The following is an 18,376-nucleotide window of genomic DNA, read 5'->3' on the forward strand; positions in this document are numbered from 1 at the left end:
GATCCTTACCCTCCTTAAAAATGGGTTATTAGTCTTTTTATTGTGGAGTTGTAGTTTGTTATACAGTGTGGATACCCCGGCAACTTACCCTCCGGTGCCTGAGTCCTGACCACCCCAGGTGCCCGTGTGCTTGCCGCCTCCCGCACTGGGTACCTCGCTCGGTGCCAGGCATACAGGAGGTGCTCACAAGGGGCTTGATGGAACTGGGGCTGCCGCCCCTGGTGAGGAGATCGGGTGAGCCTGTGCAGTTCTTGCTGCAGACGGAGGCTGTGAGGGCTGCGTCCAGGGCCTGTTCTGCATCCAGCAGGAACAGCAGGTGCGGCTCCAGGGAAGCTGGGACCCACGCAGGGACTGATGGAGCAGCCGTGGGCCTGGGGAAGAGCACAGGGAGCAGGGCCGCCCCAGGGAGTATGGGAGCCAGTGTGACGGTGGCCGTGCCAGACGCGAGGGGCCATGTGCAGGGCTGGGCCCTCCTGGGCCGTGGGGGCCACAGCCTGACCCTTTGGGTCTGCCCAGAACCAGCTCGGATATCAGCAGGCAAACTCACTGCGCATGAAGGGTCCAGCCCGCAGCCCGGCCATGTCTCCCTGGGCCTGGACAGAGTGGGGACCCGCGGTCCCTGCCTGGGGGCTGAGCGGCTGCCTCCACAGTGCAGAGCCCCGTCCGGAGGAAAGGAACCCTGGGCCCGAGAGAACGCGGTGGAAATAAAGCAGAGGTCAGGGTTTTCTCGGGGCTGGAGGAGGTGTGGTGACAGCGACTGTGAGGTGCCCGCAGGTGCCGTGTCCTGCCAGCCAGAGGAGGAAAGGGCAGGGATGTGCCAGCCAGGGGAGGAAGTTAGTGGAGAGACAGGGAGGGCAGGAGGGCTGTCCGGGAGAGACAGACAGGAGAAGGGAGGAGGGGGTGGGCTGTGCCGGGCAGGAGGGAGCGTGGGCCCCAGTTCCTGAGATGAAAGTGCAGTGGGCCTTCATCTGCCTGGTGGAGCAGGACAGGGGGCACCCCCCCCACCCTGGATTCCTGCAGGCGGAGCCCAGGCCCAGGCCCCAAGCCAGGCAAGCGTGTGAATCCAGGCTGCAGGGGTCAGCACTGGGCCTCTGAACGCCCTTGGTGCCTCTGCCCTTCCAAAGGCCTGCAGCCCCTGCCTCCACTTCCCCCACCCACAAGGCGCCGGGGGAGATGATTTCCTGTGCAGACATCCAGAGCTACGTCAGGTGGCGAGGCCCTGGGTCAGACCCAGACCCCAGGAGCCCATGTGCAGGAACAATCATGTGGCCTGATGCAGGGAGGGCGGACGCTCCCCACGGGCGGCGGGAGGGTGCTGGAGAGGCTGTGGGGAGGCTTGGGGGCGTCTGAGGAGGGGGACACGCTCTCAGTCGGGTGCCTTTGGGAACGGGACAGCTCTGGAGCCCCGCCGGACCTCCAAGGGGGGAGCACAGGGCGGAGCTACAATGGGAAGACTGACCCAGCCTCCGAGGGGGGGTGTGGGGCATGGCGTGGGCGCACCGGGACCTGTTCCCTCTCATTTAACTGTGGTTTTGGTTGCCTTGTCCGTGGATGGCAGTCTGTGCCTCAAGGCCTCTGGGTGATGGCTGAGGGAAGGTTCTGGAAAACCTAGCCTTGAGGGCCTGCCAGCCTGGGGTGTGACAAGTTTCTGGAAGGCAGCTCTCCCGGTGGAGTGGTGAGGGGTCTGGCCAGGCTCTTTGAGGCCCTGGGAGCTGGGGCCTGAAGGGGCCCCCACGGAGAGTTCAGGGTGTCCAATGCTCATGTCAGACCCCACCTGGAGATGCCCAGGACTGACCAGGAGTTGGGGGAGGGCTGGGAGGTGGTTTGGCCAGAGACCTGCCCCTGCCTGGATGTGCCCTGGGGTCTGGATGACTCTCTGCCTGGTTGCCTGGGGGCACAAGGTCAGAGGAGGGGCTGGCTGGGGGCAGGGGGAGTGCAGGGAGGGCGTTGAGCCATCGGGAGCACAGGTGGAGGGGTCTACGCTGGCTGCCAGTCACCGGCTGCTGGTCGCCGGCCAGGCCTGCTGCTCCCTCCTACCCCCTCTGGCCTCTCCTCAGAGGTGCTGCCCTGGAGATGCCTGTGGGGCCCTCCGAGTCCCTTCTGGCCCCGGCAGCAGCTCCTGTCCTGTACCCAGGCCTGCTTGGAGCCAGTGTCCTTGGGGGCTGCAGGGCAGGTGTGGGCTGTGGGCACCAGGGTCCTTGGCCCCAGTGCCCACCGGTTTGGAGCATGCCACTGTGCACTGTGGTCTGTCTAGACATCGGGTAGGGTAGTAAAAATGAGGATGTAATTCCTTTCCCCAGGACCCCTGCTTCCAGCCGTAGACCCCCTGGGAGTCTGTGAACCCCAGGTTGGAAGCCTGTGCACTGATCCCGTCCCTCGGGAACACGTTGCATCTGGCTTGGACTCCGCCTCCGTGCCCTGTTGGGGTCCTGACCCAAGCCCCTCCTACCACATGGGCTTCCCTGCCTCTGGGCAGATTTGGGGGGTGTTCTGGGAGGTCTGGGGCACAGCTTGGAAATCCACCCAAGCTGTGGGGAAATCCTGGGCTGTGAGCCCCCCACGGAGCCCCATAACCAGGGGTGTGTGTTAGGGTGTCCTGTTGGGGTGGGCTGTTATTGGGCGCTCACAGGAAGTGGCGGTGTGTCCCCACTGGGGGTGGACAGGGTAGTGCGATGTCTGCCAGGAGGCAGGCAGAGACCCTCACACCCTCCCCCGGGCGAGGAAAGGCTGGGGCTGCCTCACGTCACCCCCTGCTCTCTGCTCCGACCCCAGGTGGGGCTCCTCCAACTGGAGGCTTTATTTTTAACAGTTTATCGATAGGCTTTGCTTGCCATACGATTCACCCATTTGAAGTATGCAGTTCTGTGATTTACAGTGTGTTCACAGAGCTGTGCAGTCAGTCTGGGGCTGGGGCCTGAAGGAGGAGCTGGGGGTGGTGCTAGAAGCCCCCAGAGAGTGTCGGGGTCCAGCTGGAGACGCCCAGGGCTGACTGGGAGCTGGGGTGGGCCAACAGCCCCGTCTGGGGACATCTGCTCCTCCCCTGCTGTCATAAGCCCGGTGCCCCTCCCCTCCCGGCACCCACAGCTCCGCGTCTGCTCCGGGTCTGCCTGCTCCGGACACTTCACACAGCTGGCGTCCTATCACACGGGCCTTCGTGTCCGGCTTCTCTCACTGGGTGTCATGTTTCCACGGTTTGTCCACACCGTAGCAGGTGTCAGCGCTCCACTCCTTTTTCCTACCCAGTGACACCCCTAGTGTGACGGCCCACGTCCAGTCTCTCCCGTCATCCACTGACGGGCCTTTGGGTTGTTTCCACCTTTCAGCTGCCGCGGATGATGCTGTGAACTTCGTTGGGCAAGTGTTTGTGTAGACCTGGGTTTTTATTTCTTTTGTGTTCACCTACGAGGGGAGCTATAATAGGCACGTGGGGGGCTCTGGGGGCTGTGACAGCACCTGGGGGTCTCTGGGGGGCTGTGACAGTGCCTGGGGGCTCTGGGGGGCTGTGACAGCACCTGGGGGGGGTTCTGTGGGGCTGTGACAGCGCCTGGGGGCTCTGGGGGGCTGTGACAGCACCTGGGGGGTTCTGTGGGGCTGTGACAGCACTTGGGGGGCTCTGGGGGGCTGTGACAGCGCCTGGGGGTCTCTGTGGGGCTGTGACAGCGCCTGGGGGTCTCTGTGGGGCTGTGACAGCGCCTGGGGGGCTCTGTGGGGCTGTGACAGTGCCTGGGGGGCTCTGGGGGGCTGTGACAGCGCCTGGGGGCTCTGGGGGGCTGTGACAGTACCTGGGGGGTTCTGTGGGGCTGTGACAGCGCCTGGGGGTCTCTGTGGGGCTGTGACAGCGCCTGGGCGGGGTTCTGTGGGGCTGTGACAGCGCCTGGGGGGGGTTCTGTGGGGCTGTGACAGTGCCTGGGGGGGGGAGTTCTGTGAGGCTGTGACAGTGCCTGGGTGGGGGTTCTGTGGGGCCGTGACAGCACCTGGGGGGCTCTGGGGGGCTGTGACAGTGCCTGGGGGGGGTTCTGTGGGGCTGTGACAGCACCTTGGGGTCTCTGTGGGGCTGTGACAGCGCCTGGGGGTCTCTGTGGGGCTGTGACAGCACCTGGGGGGTGTTCCGTGGGGCTGTGACAGCGCCTGGGGGGGGGCTCTGGGGAGTTGTGACAGCACCTGGGGGGGTCCGTGGGGCTGTGACAGCACCTGGGGGGGGCTCCGCGGGGCTGTGACTGTGCCTGGGGGCTCCGTGGGGCTGTGACAGCGCCTGGGGGTCTCTGTGGGGCTGTGACAGCGCCTGGGGGGGTTCTGTGGGGCTGTGACAGCACCTGGGGGTCTCCCTGGGGCTGTGACAGCGCCTGGGGGGTCTCTGTGGGGCTGTGACAGCGCCTGGGGGCTCCGTGGGGATGAGAGCCCATAGGGGCCTAGCGTGCCCTCTTGGCCAGCTGCCGTGGGCCCTGTGCTCAGTCACCATCCGGGCTGCAGCCCTGGGGGTCAGGAACCATTCTCGTCACCATTTTTCAGACGTGGACTGAGGGCACGTAACTCCGCCGGCCCCATGGTGACAGTGGGGCTGGACTGAGCCCGGTGTCCAGCGGGCACCTTGCCACACCCCCACAGCGTCTGCCTGTCCCTCTGGAGCAGGAGGCCCCGCGCGGAGGCCTTGGCCCTGCCTGTGGGGCTGTCTGGCCCGGTGATCAGAAGCAGGCCTGTGGAGGTCTCGCTGGGCCTTGTGCAGTTCGCAGCCCCCAGGGGCAGGTGCGTCTCTTCTAGGACAGTGACTCACAACCACATCATGAACCCCCATCTCAACATGGCTCCTTGGGGGTGGATGGAGAAGGCTGGGCACTCGGCAGCGGCCCTGGTGTGTTTGGGGGCGTGTGTGCAATGCCATGAGCAGAGCCAGCAGGAGAGGGCCAGGACTTCCTGGGAAAGTGGGGGACGGAGGCTGCCAGTCACCTGAAGTGGCAGCCCCCCACTTATCAAGAGCCCTCGGGTGCCACACTCAGCTTGTTCACTGAGCAGACCGTGGAGGCCTCCTGACGCGTGTAACACAACGACCACTACATGCCTGACACCATCCTGACATGCTTTGCAAATACAAATCCATTTATTTTCACAACAAGCCTATTGAGGGACAATGACAATACCCACATTTCCCAGGAGAGGAAACTGAGGCACAGCTGAATTAGGTCACTTGTACAAGCTTTGGTGGCTATTGACTGTCTGCTGGGGGACCAGAGAGGGGAGTGCGGGTCCAGGAAAGGTGGTCCCCAGACAGCAGATTTGGGGCACCCCCTCTGTGCTTCATTCAGTTCCCGACTCCCCTGTTCATGCCCAGAGGGAGAATCAGGGGCCGCTGGGGATGGGGGACAAGGAGTCCCTGCTCCCTGAGGCCTGATAGGACGTGGGGCTAAAAATCTGGAAGCTGGCAGGCGATGCCCAGGTCTTCTCAGCCTGCACATCGGAGCCCTTGCTGGCGGGAGCCCAGCGCCCGACCTGGGGGTCGGAAGCCATAGGCCTCCTCGGTGAGATCCCGTGCTCCCCACTGCCTGCTTCCAGAGAGGGTCCTCTGTGCCAGCCGGAGTCTGCGCAGGTGTGAGGGCCCCCAGCCGTGGGGAGGCAGCGAGGCCCAGCCGGAGTCGGCTCCCCTTCCCTTCAGGGGGGCAGTGGGGAAGGATCGTCCGGAATGTGGGCCAGGGAATCAGGCCCACGGGACGGGGTCCGAGCTCAGCTGCTTCCTCGACGTCAGGACTTTGGCCAAGTGACAATTTTATCACACTTCAGTTTTTGCATCTGCAAAATGGGAACAAGAACGAGCCCGCCTCGTGGTGGTGTTGCAAGAACCACAAGGCGTGGCCCCGTGGAAGCCCCCCACACAGAGGGGTGCGCCGCGGTTCCTTTTGGTGTGTAGAAAGGAGCCTGTGTCCTCTCCGGTGAGGTCAGGATGAAGAGGTGAGCAGAGCCGGTGTTCCCAATCAGTGCAGCCCAGAGGGAACAGTGCAGGGCCACCATGCGCCCCGAAGGGGGACAGCTGACAGGTGTCCACAGGCAGCCACCTCGTGGACTTGCTCTGGCTGTGCACCAGTCGGCCGACATCACTCCGCTGTGGGCCTCCCTAGTTTGGGGGCGATGGGGAGTCAGAGGGCCGGCTCCTGTGTCCCCGAAGCCCCTTCCAGCCCTGGGGGGGGCCCAGTGGGGGATTTGGATCTCCACATCCTCCTGCTGTGTGGCCTTGGAGAACTCCCCTGAGCGCCCTGGGACCCAGTGCGACGCTGGGAGGGGCAGCACCTCGCACCGAGTACTCAGCACGGGTCGGCTTGTGGTGTTCTGTGGACGCAGTGGCTGTGGTCCTGACCACCAGGCCACCCAGGAGGCTTTCCAGGTGTCCCCCAGCTGAGAAGGCAGCAGCCACAGGCGAATTTTAGGGAAGATGTTCTTTTAAATGAAATGTTTCTTCCAAGTGTAGGTCCCTTTTATTAACTGGGAAAAGACCTTCCCTTTATTTGTCATCGCCAAAACTCGGAGGCGACAAAGATGCCCTCCGAGAGGGGATGGACTGTGGCACGCAGGCGTAAGAGGCCAGCGCCTGGTGGGCGGGCCAGGCTGCAGGACCACGGTCGTACACTGTGGTTGCAGTTCCATGGCGTTCTGGAAAAGGTGAAGCTAAGGAGACAGCAGCATGGGCGGCTGCCAGGGCCGGGGTGTGGGCGGCTGGCGGAGCCCAGGATTCTAGGGCAGTGGAAGCACTCGGTGTGGCACTCTAGCGGTGGACACCTGGCATCGTACAGCGTCCAGACCTGCAGAGTGTCCAACACGGAGCGAGAACCCCCGTGTAAACTAGGGGCTTCAGGCGATGTATCGGTGTCGACTCAGTGGTTGTGACGAGTCTGCCACACAGCAGTGAAGACTGGGGGTGGTGGGGGGCATAGGGAGGCCTCACTACTTCCTGTTCAGCGTCCCTGTAAACCTAAGAAAACACCCTGAGAAGTTTAAAAACCCCTCCCGTGGTGAACAGAAGTGGGGAGAGACGGGCACGCGAAGACAGACTGAGTCCGCACACTGGGCGGCCGGCGGGCTCTGGCCCTGGCCCTGGCCTCCCCCTCCCGCAGGGGCAGCTCCGCGTGCCCCTCGGGCCCAGTCCTCTTATCCGGGCAGCCTGTGGGTGAGCGTGGGCTTGTGGCAGCTGCTCTGCGCTGGGCTCTGCTGCTGTTCTTGACCCCTGCTGGCCCCAGGCTGGCTTCCTGGCTGGTGCCCTGCTTGTGGGAATGGCTGTCAGTGCACAAGGACGCGTCTGGGACCCCCAGTGGCTCCCTGCCCTGGTGCCCTGGCTGCCTGCCATGTGCACGTGTCTGACGCCTCAGGGGAGCTCCCCTCCTCTGCCCCAGGAGACCACTGACCTGCCCCTTTCTTTCTGGTTTCCCCCACCAGACTCCTAAGTGTTCCCGGGGCCAGCATCCTCTGTGAGGAGCGGGGCTGGCCGGGTCAGCTCCCACCCCGTGAGGCGAAAATCCTCTCTGAGCCGCGGTTTCCGTGGCCAGGAAAAACAACAGCACGGTTGTGAGAATTTTCTTGCAAAAGCATCTGCCTTCCCTTTACCCCTTGAAAGTGTTTAATCTCCGAGGTGTTACGTGCCTCATGCTTGAGATGCCCATTAGGGCGAAAAATACTTTCTGCCTGGAGTAAAGCGCGCGGGAGCCTGAGTCCGAGCTGCGGCTGCCGCACTTCCCGCGTCCTTGGCTCGCGCCTGCCTTCAGCCGTTCCTCCCGACCTCACTCTGGCTGCGGAGATTCAGCTCTTACAACCTCTTCTCTTCCCTTCCTTGACCATTCGAGTATTGTCACAATTTTTTATTAAGCCTATATTCCATGTTTTCACTGTAAAGACTAAATACTGCTTTCTGTTGAGCCGAGCAAAGCCCCGATTCTGTACACTCGTAAGTGCTTTTTAGGTACAACTTGAGGTAGTGATTGCCTCGTTTTTTCAATTGCAGGGTTTTCTTTAAATGACTGGTTAATTCTTTCCCCACCTTCCAAATGCTCAGGAAAATACCTCTCAGTGCAGCTTTCCTCATGAACAGACCCACCAGGTTTGCTGTCAACTGCATGTACAATTCTATCACCTGCATCTTATACATTTGTGTGTTTTACTTCACTGTTTTCTAGAAGGCCTATATATATCCGCCACTGTCACTCCCCATTTCCTGGAAGTGCTTGTCGCTTCTTCTGCTGGATGTCCCCACTTTGTCCTCTTTCGGGGTTTACGCCTCATTTTGGTGGGGTACAGCCTGCAGTAGCTTCCCGAGAAAGGATGCATGAAAGATACAGATTTTGTGGCTTGATCACTTGATAAATTGAGTTAACTTGCTATACAGAAGTCTAGATTGAACTCGTGTTTGTTCAGAATTGTTTTGGGGGTGGCAGTTTCCCCGACGTTCTGATTCCCCAGACTTCACGTGCCGTCTGTTTCTCTTCTTCTCTGGAAGCATTTGGCATCTTCGCTCAGTCAGTTCTGAGCTCTCACAGTGCCGTGTCTTGGTGTGAGTCTTTTTCCTTCATTCTGTGGGGTGTCTGCGAGCCCTTCGGCCTGGACACCCCCATTCTTCAGTTCTGGGACACTTTCCTCTCTTACATCTCAGGTAATTTTCCCTCACTGCTTTCTGAGACCCCCCCCCCAATATATAGATTTGGGGCCTTCTGAATGACTCATGAAAGACTCTAATTTTCTTTTATTTCTTACTGCTTTGCCCACCAATTCTTTTTGTTTTACCTTCTGAAAGATTTTCTTGAATTTATCCTCCAACTCATTTACCAAAACTATTTTAGCTGTCATACTCTTAATTTCCAGGAGCTCCTTTTCTCTGATTTTTTTTTTCCCTTTTTTGTTGCGTTTTATTCTCACTTTGTGGATGCAGTATCTTAACTCTCTAAGCACTTAACTTCTGGCTTCCCTGACACTGTCCCCCACACCCTGCATCCTCCATGACCCCCCGAATTCCCCCCGCCCCCATTCAGGTGTATGTTCTTGCCTCTCGCTTCCGCGTTGGAAACTCTTCGAGTGTGGGGTGACCCCGGCTGTTCATTCATTACAGTGAGGCACCGGAAAGCTGACTGGACGTCTGCGAGGCGGCCTTCTCTGCCGCCCTAGTCAGACTCTCAGGGGACTTGTGCCCTCCTGCCCGGTGTGATGTTCCCGGCTGCCAGCCCCTGGATTGGCCAGGGGCACAGCAGGTTCTCTGCAGACAGGTTTGCTGTCTGCCCCTCCCCTGCCCTCCTGTCTGCGTGGTGTCCCCTGGAGCACAATCTTCTGATGTTTCTCCAGAAACTTTTCTCCCTGTGTCCTGCAGGAGTGGAGGGGACGCTTCCTTTTAATTCACAGTTTACATGTTCCCAGCAATGTGGCTCTTATCCCTTCTCGTATTTACACATCACCTGGCTAGTGAGCATCCTGTAGTAATTTGCTAGGGCTGCCGTGCTTACCCATCAGAATGCCACCCTCTCCCCGTCTGGGGGCTGGGAGTCCCAGACCCGAGGCAGCCCTCCGTGGCCTGCAGGCGCTGCCCTCTCCCTGCCTGCTCTCACGGCGGTCCGTCTGCACACATCCCTGGTGCCGCCTCCTCGTACAGGAATATGAGTCATATTGGATTGCAGTCTCATTTTTTTCCACTGTAGTAAAATACACATACAATTTAAATACATAATGTGCAGCCATCAGCCCTGTCCATCTCCAGAAAGCTTTTCATCTTGTGAAACTGAACCTCTGCACCCATTAAATAACTGCCCCATTTCCTCCTTGCCCCAGCCCCTGGCACCCACCATTCTACTTTGTCCCTGCTTTTGACTCGAAGCATCTCGTAAGTGGAATCGTGCGGTGATTGTCTTCTCGTGTCTGGCTGATTTTCCACAGCGTCCTCAAGGCCCATCCATGCTGCAGCGTGTCAGGCTTCCCCTCCTTTTTAAGGCTGAATAATTTCCGTCACTGATGGACCACATTTTCTTTATTCACCCATCGCTGGATACTTGGGTCACCTCCACTTCTTGGCTATTGCAAATAATGCAGCTGTGAACATGGGTGTGCAGGGATCTCCTTGAAGCCCCCTTGAAGTTCTCAGGGGTACGTGCCCAGACACGGAATGGCTGAGTCAAATGGAAATTCTGCATGTGATTTCTGCCAGTTTCCACTGTGTCACATTCCCACCAACAGTGCCTGACTGCGGGGTCTCCACGTCCTGCCCGACGCTTGCTTCTGTTTAGAGTAGCCGTCCTGAGGCCTGTGGGGTGTTCCTCGCTGGCTTTGATGGGCGCACCCCTGTGATCGGCGATGTTGAACACCTTCTCGTGTGTGTATAGCCTTAATCATCTTTAAAGACCCTATCTGCACACATGGTTATAGGTACTGGGAGTTAGGACTCAACATATGGACTCTCTGCCTGCTGGACCCTTTCCACACCCCTGACACCAGGGTGCCCTGTCCAGAGAACCACAGGGGCACCTCCCCTGGCATCCCCTGGCCATCCTATGCAGCAGGTCAGAACTGGGACCTGGGAGTGTGCTCTCTCTCCTTTTTTTATTTTTTAAACTCAAACGCCACAGGTGACTCCCATCTTAAGGGACATCTGGTGGCGCTGGCTTCCTCGCTGGCCACCGCAGCGTCCTGCCCGGCTGGGAGACTCTGAGGTTCGCCTTTGTGCTGTGGGATGGCTGTGTGGTCATTTTAACTCTGGACAAAGTGTATTCTGCCACTTGTTTCCGGAACCTCTGAGGAGGCCACTTCCTTGGTGCACCTGCCCCTCTGCCCGCCGCCCAGGACCTGGGCTGACACTGGGTCACCTAGGAATGGACGGGCCTGTGTGTGCCCTGCTCCGGGTGCTAAGGCCGGCTGTAGACAAGGTAGGAAGGTGGGGGGCAGGGTGTTCTGTCCACCCAGGAAAAGAGAGGCTGGAGCTTTGTAAACCATCTGCCACCCTCACGGGTGATGCCCGTACAACACGGGTCTTGCAGCCAAGTCTGACACTCGCCTGTGGCTGCAAAGGATCCCAGAGGCGCACAGAGGCGCAGACCCCTAGGACAGGGGTCTGTGCTGGGGTGTCAGGCAGCTAGCGTTTGGGTCCAGGGGACAAACTCGCTCAGAGTGGCTCCAGTGACAGAGGCTCCCTGGAAGGCGTGGAGGGTCTCGGGGAGCTGGGACCAGGAGGGGCAGCTGCCTCCCTCTTGCTCTGAGGGGCAAGAGCCTGGCTGCTTCTCTCTGAGGCCCGTTTCTTTCCCAGCATCTCTGGGGGGGGGTAGTCACGTGGGCTTTCACCCCCATGCCAGGCATCCAACCGCGTCCCTGTTAGGGTCCCAGCGGGAGAATGCGGGTGGCCACATCCCAGGACCTCACCAGGTCCAGCCACCTGGACGGGAGGGGGCAGGGGCTCCAGAGGGAGGGGACCCTACAGGAGGCACGCCAGGCCGAGCGTGTCGAGGTCCAGTCCAGGTAAGGTAGGAGGTTCCTGGGCTGGAGAAGATGGGTTTGGGGCTGTGTCATTGCTGCCTGGGAGAAGTGGGCAGCATGTGGGTCAAGAGAAGGGGTGTTTCAGCCACTGCCTGGCCCGAGACTCCCCAGGCCTGAGACCCTCCTGGCCCGAGACCCTCCTGGTCTGAGACCCTCTAGGCGGGCTTTGCTACCAAGTCAGCCTGGGTTCAAATCCTGCTCTGGAGATGACATTGGGCAGCTTTCCCCCTGAGCCTCAGTCTCCTGGTCTGATAAGTGGGCACAATGAGCCCTGACCTCTCAGCACATCTCCCTGTCCAAATTCCTTGGACTCTGGGATGCCCAGCAGCTCCCTTGGTTGGGGTCTTCCTGCCACCCCTCACTGTCCAGGGCTACGGGTAAGGGCACTCTCTCCTGGGCCAGGGGCCATGTCTGCAGCGGGCTCTGTGCTCCGCCCAGGGGTGCTATGAGGAGCCCTCTGGGGGCCTGTGCCCTGGTCAGGCATCTCGGCCAGTGCAGTCCTGGCCCTGGAGGCTGGTGTGAGGCAGGGGCCACGTTTCCCACCAGGCAGGTTCTGTGGGCTCTGCAACACGGGCTTTGGGACTTCAGCCGATGGGCAGGGGCTTCGGAGGGAAAGTAAAAGTGTGCAGGCTGTACGGGGCCCTTGCACACTGTACCTGTAACTCTGCTCGTCTACACAGCTCAGAATGCCAGGGCCCGGGGCTGAGCCTGTATCTTCATGGGCCGTGTGGCATGGCCAGGAGCCTGGCTCTCGGATTCGGGTGGGGTGGTTTCCTGGGCAGACAGTGCTCGCGCCACAGCATACCAGGCCCCAGGCCAGCTCTGGGCTGGAGTGGGGTCCCCTGGGCGTTAAGTCAGCCTCACCTGGGAGCTCGCTAGGAATGGAGATGCCTGGGGTGACCCCAGCCAGCAGGGGCAGAAATTCGGGGTTACTATTCTGGGCAGGGGTCACTGATGCTGCTGGTGGTCTGGTTGCTCGACTTGCTAGTCTGACCACTCTGGCTGGCGTTTTACAGGTGAGGTTTAGGAAGGCTGCTTTTTCTTGCCAGACATCTGCTCAGACCTGCTGATTATGGAAACAAGACCGCAGAGTCTGGGCGAGGAGGGCTGTGAGCTGCGCTGCCGGCAGGCGGGCGCTGGGCTGTGTGCCCGTTACCGTATTGGAAGCTAGCTGGCAGTTCACTCATCACACCCAGTTCACAGGTGAATAAACGGAGGTCTGAGACGTGAAGTGAGGCCCCTGTGTCGTGGTTCGATGGCAAGGCTGGGGCCTGGACTCAAGGCCACCTGGCTGTCAGTGCACACACTCCAGGCTCCACCTGCCTGAGGCTGGGCACCACTCACTGCAAGGCTGCTGTCCCGGCAGCAGGTGTGGCCACCTTAAAGGGCCCACTTCCCCCAGGCCATCCCACACCCCAGAGGGGAGGAGCCCCCTTGACCTCCCAGCCTGGTCCCAGGCTCCTATCCACAAGCCCCTGCTGGTGTTCACCCCGTGTGGGCCATCCTGGGATGCTGGGAGCAGTCAAGGGCCCCGCCCTCCGTAGCTGTGCCCGTCACAGCCAGGTTGGTTGACTCCGGGAGGGGTGCTGTGGGCACAAGGCTAAGACCCACACCCCGCCTGGCTCAGGCAGCTACATCCTGGGGCAGGAAGTCTCTCGGTGGGAGAGGGGGAGGGGGGCCCCTCGCTGCCCAGCCCTCCCGGGGTCAGACCTTCCAGTGTAGATGGTGGGGACCCAGAGCTGCCACCCCCACCGCGGCCTTGGGGGACAGAAGGACGGAGCAGCATGGGGGCGGAGACGCCCGACGCCCCACCGCGGGGTGGGGTGGATTCGGTGGTGTCCACCGCAGGGTCAGGCCGGCGCAGCTGCCCAGCCGAGACTGTGGGCGCCTCGGTTCTGACGCACCCTCCCTCCCCCGCCCCCAAGGGCATCAGCCTCAGGCTCTGCTTCTGGCGAGCACCTTCGTGTGGGTCGTGCGTGAAGTGGACAGGCTGCTGTCTGTGCAAAGGCTCTTGGGGTGTTTGTCCTGAGCCCCCCAAATCCCAGCCTCTTGCCCATCTCTTCTCTGCCAGGACGGGAGCGTGTCTTGCAGAGAATGTGGCGTTCAGGGCACAAGCCCACTCCCCCTGGGGAGTTTGTCCTGTGGCTCCGCAGACATGGGAGAGTCAGGGTGGTCTCCTGAGGCCGCCCACAGAGCATGGGACGCCCACCGGGTGCCGGGGCCCCGCGGTGTTACTGAGGAGGGGTGCCGGCTGGGATGCGTGGACGAGGTCTCCGGGACAGAAGAGCCCACGGGGGGGCAGGATCCATTCTGACTCGGGAGCTGTGGGTGACGGCAGTGCCGAGCGGCGGTGACAGATCATTTGGGGCCACAGTGCAGAGCTTCGGACGCCACGCCTACTTTGGACTTTACCCCCAGCGCAGGGCGTGTCGACGAAGGAGCCGGCCTGGGTGGGAGAGGGCAGGGAGTGGTGGGGAAGGAGGCCAACCGAGGGGCGTGCCTCGCCTAGAGGAGGCGGTGCTGCAGGACTCCGGTCCGTTTTGCCTTCTGGAAATGGAGCTCTCCATTTGCCAGATCCGGTAGTGCTTTAGGAGAGACAAGAGAGCCGAACTTCTGTGAAATCTCGGTGTCGGAATGTCGGCAGTTAGTTCCGATTTCTTATGCAAACGCTGTGTGGGACAAATACAGCCTGTCTGGTGGCGAGTTTCAGCCTCCGATCCGCTGGTCTGCAGCCTCTGGTGGGTGGGTTGGGGGGACAGATGCTCCGTTCTCCCCAGAGAAGCCCTTCCCGGGTGGGAGCCCCTCGATGGTGCCTGGCCGAGGCCGGTGGCGGCTCTGACACCAAAGACACAGGTTGAGGTTTACTGCGTGCCGGGCGCCGGGCTGAGGGCCACTTAATTCCGACCTATGGCAGGAGGAATTTCAGGCTCCTTCTATGGATGAGGAAACTGAGGGTCAGAGAGTTCCAGAACTTACCTAAAGTCACACAGCCAAGAAGGAGAAAGGCAATAGGAGCCCAGTTCTGCCGACTTTTCTCCTTTATATTTTACTGCGGTATAGGTAACAGAGAAGTCGCCATTTTAACGACTTTGACGTGTGGTGTCTGCAGCGTGAACTATATTCACAACGTGGTGTGACCATCGCCTCTATTTCCGAGACTCTTCTACCATCCCCAGCAGAAGCTGTCATTGAGTGACTCCCCACTCCCCCTCCCGCAGCCCCTGCACGCACCGGGGGAATCTGGCCGCTCCAGCCCCTCACGGAGGGGGACCCCAAGCCCTTGCCCTTCTGCGTCCTCGAGGCCCGTCCATCGGCAGCATCAGGACCCTCTTCCTCTGTAAGGCTGAGTGACGCTCCGTCGCGTGGCGGGATCCCGTTCCGTTTACTCGCTTATCTGCCGACGGACACAGGGGTCACTTCCAGCTGTTGGCCGCTGTGAATAGTGCTGCCGTGAGCAGGGCGTGCGAGTCTCTCCGAGTCCCTGCTTTTCATTCTTTTGGAGGTGACGGGTCTGCCCATTTCAGTGCCTCTTAAGGGGTCCCCCCGAGTGCTCTTCCGAACTCTTCTTGGATGCCGCCAGCAACGGGGAGCTTCCCAGGTCCCAGGGCGGCCTCTTCCGTGCCCGGCCGTGGCCCAGCTCTCTGTCCCCGTAGCCACCGCACATCTGTGCTGCCTCCTCCGCCAGCGTCCCTCCCCGGTCGTCTGTGGGTCGGGCCTCCTGCCCGCGGTCAGGGGAGGCTCTCCCGTCCACTGGACTCTGCCCTCCTGGCCCTGCATCAGCCTCTCGTGCTCCCCCCCGCCCGGGGTTCTGAGAGAGAAGGAAACGCGGCGTGGGAAGCGGGTGGAAGTGTCCAAGCGACCGTCGCTGATACAAACCGCAGAAACACGCCGCGGTCCGCGTGCTCCAGCGTAGGCCTTGCTGGACCGGCCGGGGCAGGGCCGCGGGGGCCTGTCGGCCACAGCACGTGCCCCTCTGGTCACCCTCCCAGGAGCTCACCCCTCTCCCTTTGTCTCCGCAGGGACCTACCAGGGCCAATGGGTGGGCGGCATGCGCCAAGGCTACGGTGTGCGGCAGAGTGTCCCCTATGGCATGGCGGCGGTCATCCGCTCGCCCCTGAGGACGTCCATCAACTCTCTGCGCAGCGAGCACACGAACGGCGCGGCGCTGCACCCCGATGCGTCCCCGGCGGTGGCCGGCAGCCCGGCCGTGTCCCGGGGCGGCTTCGTCCTCGTGGCGCACAGCGACTCCGAGACCCTCAAGAGCAAGAAGAAAGGGCTGTTCCGGCGCTCGCTGCTGAGCGGGCTGAAGTTGCGCAAGTCCGAGTCCAAGAGCAGCCTGGCCAGCCAGCGCAGCAAGCAGAGCTCCTTCCGCAGCGAGGCCGGCATGAGCACGCTCAGCTCCGCCGCCAGCGACGCGCACTCCACCGTCAGCCTGGGCGAGGGCGAGGCCGAGCTGCCGGCCGTCGAGGACGACGTCGACGCCACCACCACGGAGACCTACGTGGGCGAGTGGAGGAGCGACAAGCGCTCGGGGCTGGGCGTGAGCCAGCGCTCGGACGGCCTCAGGTACGAGGGCGAGTGGGCCGGCAACCGGCGGCACGGCTACGGCTGCATGACCTTCCCCGACGGCACCAAGGAGGAGGGCAAGTACAAGCAGAACGTCCTCGTGAGCGGCAAGCGCAAGAACCTCATCCCGCTGCGCGCCAGCAAGGTCCGCGAGAAGGTGGACCGGGCCGTGGAGGCGGCCGAGCGGGCCGCCACCATCGCCAGGCAGAAGGCGGAGATCGCAGCCTCCAGGTAGGGGGGCGAGGGGCGCGGCGCGGCGGGGCGCTGGGCAGTCAGGCCGTCCCTGCGCGGGCCTGTGCCGGGGTTCCGCAGAGGCTGCCCCGTGGAACCCGGGCTGCCTCGGGCGTTCTTGGAGGTGGTTGGTGGGCGGCGGTTCCAGCCGTGCGGCCTTCCCCAGACAGCAGCATCTCTCGCCTGGTTTCTATGCTGGGGTTTAACGTGAAAAATCGGAGGTACAGAAGGGCTGCCCTGCTGGTAACATGGTGGGATGGCCACGGTCGAGAGCTGGGGTGTGCTGGCTGCCTCCCAGGTGGGCTGCGGGGGTGTGGGGGAGTGGGGGAGCCGCGGCTGCCCCAGCCTGGGGTGCAGGTCATCCGTGGGCCCCAGGAGACGGCACAGACCAGCGGTGGGAGCTGGCAAGGGGCTCCCTTGCCACTCGGTGCTGTGGGCCAACGGCTCTTCTGACCGCGTGCGGGCCATACTGATCGGGTCCATCAGAGCGGCCAGCCAGGAAGCGCAGGGGCCGGAGCCAGCGGCTGCTGAATTCCGCGGTGTCTCTGGAGTTGGTGCAGGGGCGGGAGGAGCTTGGAGGTCAGCGTGTGAGCCCAGGGCTGGTCCCCGCTAGGCTGTGGACCGCAGGCACCGCCTGCTTCCTGTAGAAGGCGGTGGCCCTTTGAAAGCCAGGCCCCCCGAGGTGGCCACGCTCCTGGCTGAGCTGACCAGGAACTTGCTGCCGTCTGCCTGCTCTCCTGGGCCAGCGTAGGGCCCTGGCGGCCTGTCCTGGGAGTCTGGGATCTGGGGACTGCTTAGAAGCCTCAGCCTGCTGGGCAGACACGTCTTTCCGGGTGGTTCTGCGTCCCCAGCCGGCGGCAGGCCTGGAGTGGATCCAGGGACGCTCCCGGTTCCTACTGCTCAGGCCTTCCGGCCCTTGGCCCATCTGAGTCAGGTTCTCAGTGACCTTTGACCCACAGTGCAGGAAGAGAAACAGCAGCTGGGGTTTGCTGGCGGGATGTCCGTGGCTCACAACGTCCAAGGTTTCAGAGGGAAATGCAATCACCGCTCGAGTCCGAAGGTGCTCCCTCGGCCCCTCTCCGGCTCCCCCAGGCGTGTCCTCGCAGGGGGATAGACAGCAGCGGCGTTTAGGACCCTCCCCTGGTTGTTTGGGGTCAGAGTAGGTTCAATAGCTATTTTTCCCATTACAAATGTACCGCTTGCTCCGCACGGGAAGCTGGGAGGTGCAGCATAAAAGCGGCTTCGCTCGGTTCCCATCCGTCACCAGACTCCTTGGTGAGTCGTCGTGTTTCCCGCCTTCCCGTTGTTCATTTTTCACCTTCCGTGTTATGTCTGGGGGTCTTGACCTGGGCGTCCAGGTGCGCGCTGTGCCAGCCCCGGCCCTTCCCTCGGCCAGTGCCCCCACCCCCCACCGCCCTGTGCCCCTGTGGGGCAGTGGGTGTGTCGCCCTGTGGAGGGGGCGGGGGTGGGCAGTGTCCTCAGTCACCGGGTGGGGACAGGATGGGCCTCTGTTCCAGGCCTTGCAGAACTGCCCTCCTGCATTTTTCCCAGTGCGCTAGATTTTAAAAAGAAGGAACAGAGGCTGTTGTCCTCAAGGGCCCAGCCCACAGATGAATGTCTGGGCGGGCGCCCCAGAAACCCTGAGTCCCACCCTCCGCTGGAGCATGAAAGCTGCCACAGCAGCCACGTGGGGTGCAGAGTGGCCGGCCCCGGGTGGGCCGCGGTCGGTCGGTCACAGCCAGCAGGGGACCCGGCGGTGGGGGAGCTGCGGGGCTGCGGGCAGAGGCTCCACCGTGTCCTGGGGTCCGGGCTGGCTGCGGGCTGCTGAGCTGAGTCGATGAGAGAGGGTGTGGCGGGTCCTCGTCAGAGCGCCCAGGACCTTCAGAGGGCGGCTCTGGGGCACCGCTGCCGGGAGGGCAGGGGACTCAGGCTTTCCTGGAACACAGGGTGGGGGTCGCACAGTTTGTGTCCCGTATCTCTGCTTCACAGGGCAGACCCAGGCCCAGAGCTACGGGCCGCGCAGCTGGGAGGGCTCACACGGGGGGTCGGGGGAAGGCCTGCCCCGGTTCTCAGCCCCGCAGGAATCAGTCCCCTGGCCGCT

At 62.1% G+C, this 18,376-nt stretch overlaps 1 protein-coding gene across 1 annotated transcript in view; it reads left to right on the top strand.

Moving 5' to 3' along the window:
- Positions 1–18,376, top strand: part of JPH3 (junctophilin 3) — a 63,893-nt gene that overhangs the window by 13,117 nt on the left and 32,400 nt on the right. Inside the window, exon 2 of the mRNA XM_036924199.2 lies at positions 15,498–16,275. Within this exon, the coding sequence (XP_036780094.1) occupies positions 15,498–16,275 (778 nt within the window). The remainder of the gene's footprint in view (positions 1–15,497; positions 16,276–18,376) is intronic.

Source organism: Manis pentadactyla, chromosome 15 (assembly GCF_030020395.1).
Source record: "Manis pentadactyla isolate mManPen7 chromosome 15, mManPen7.hap1, whole genome shotgun sequence".
Lineage (NCBI taxonomy): Eukaryota > Metazoa > Chordata > Mammalia > Pholidota > Manidae > Manis > Manis pentadactyla.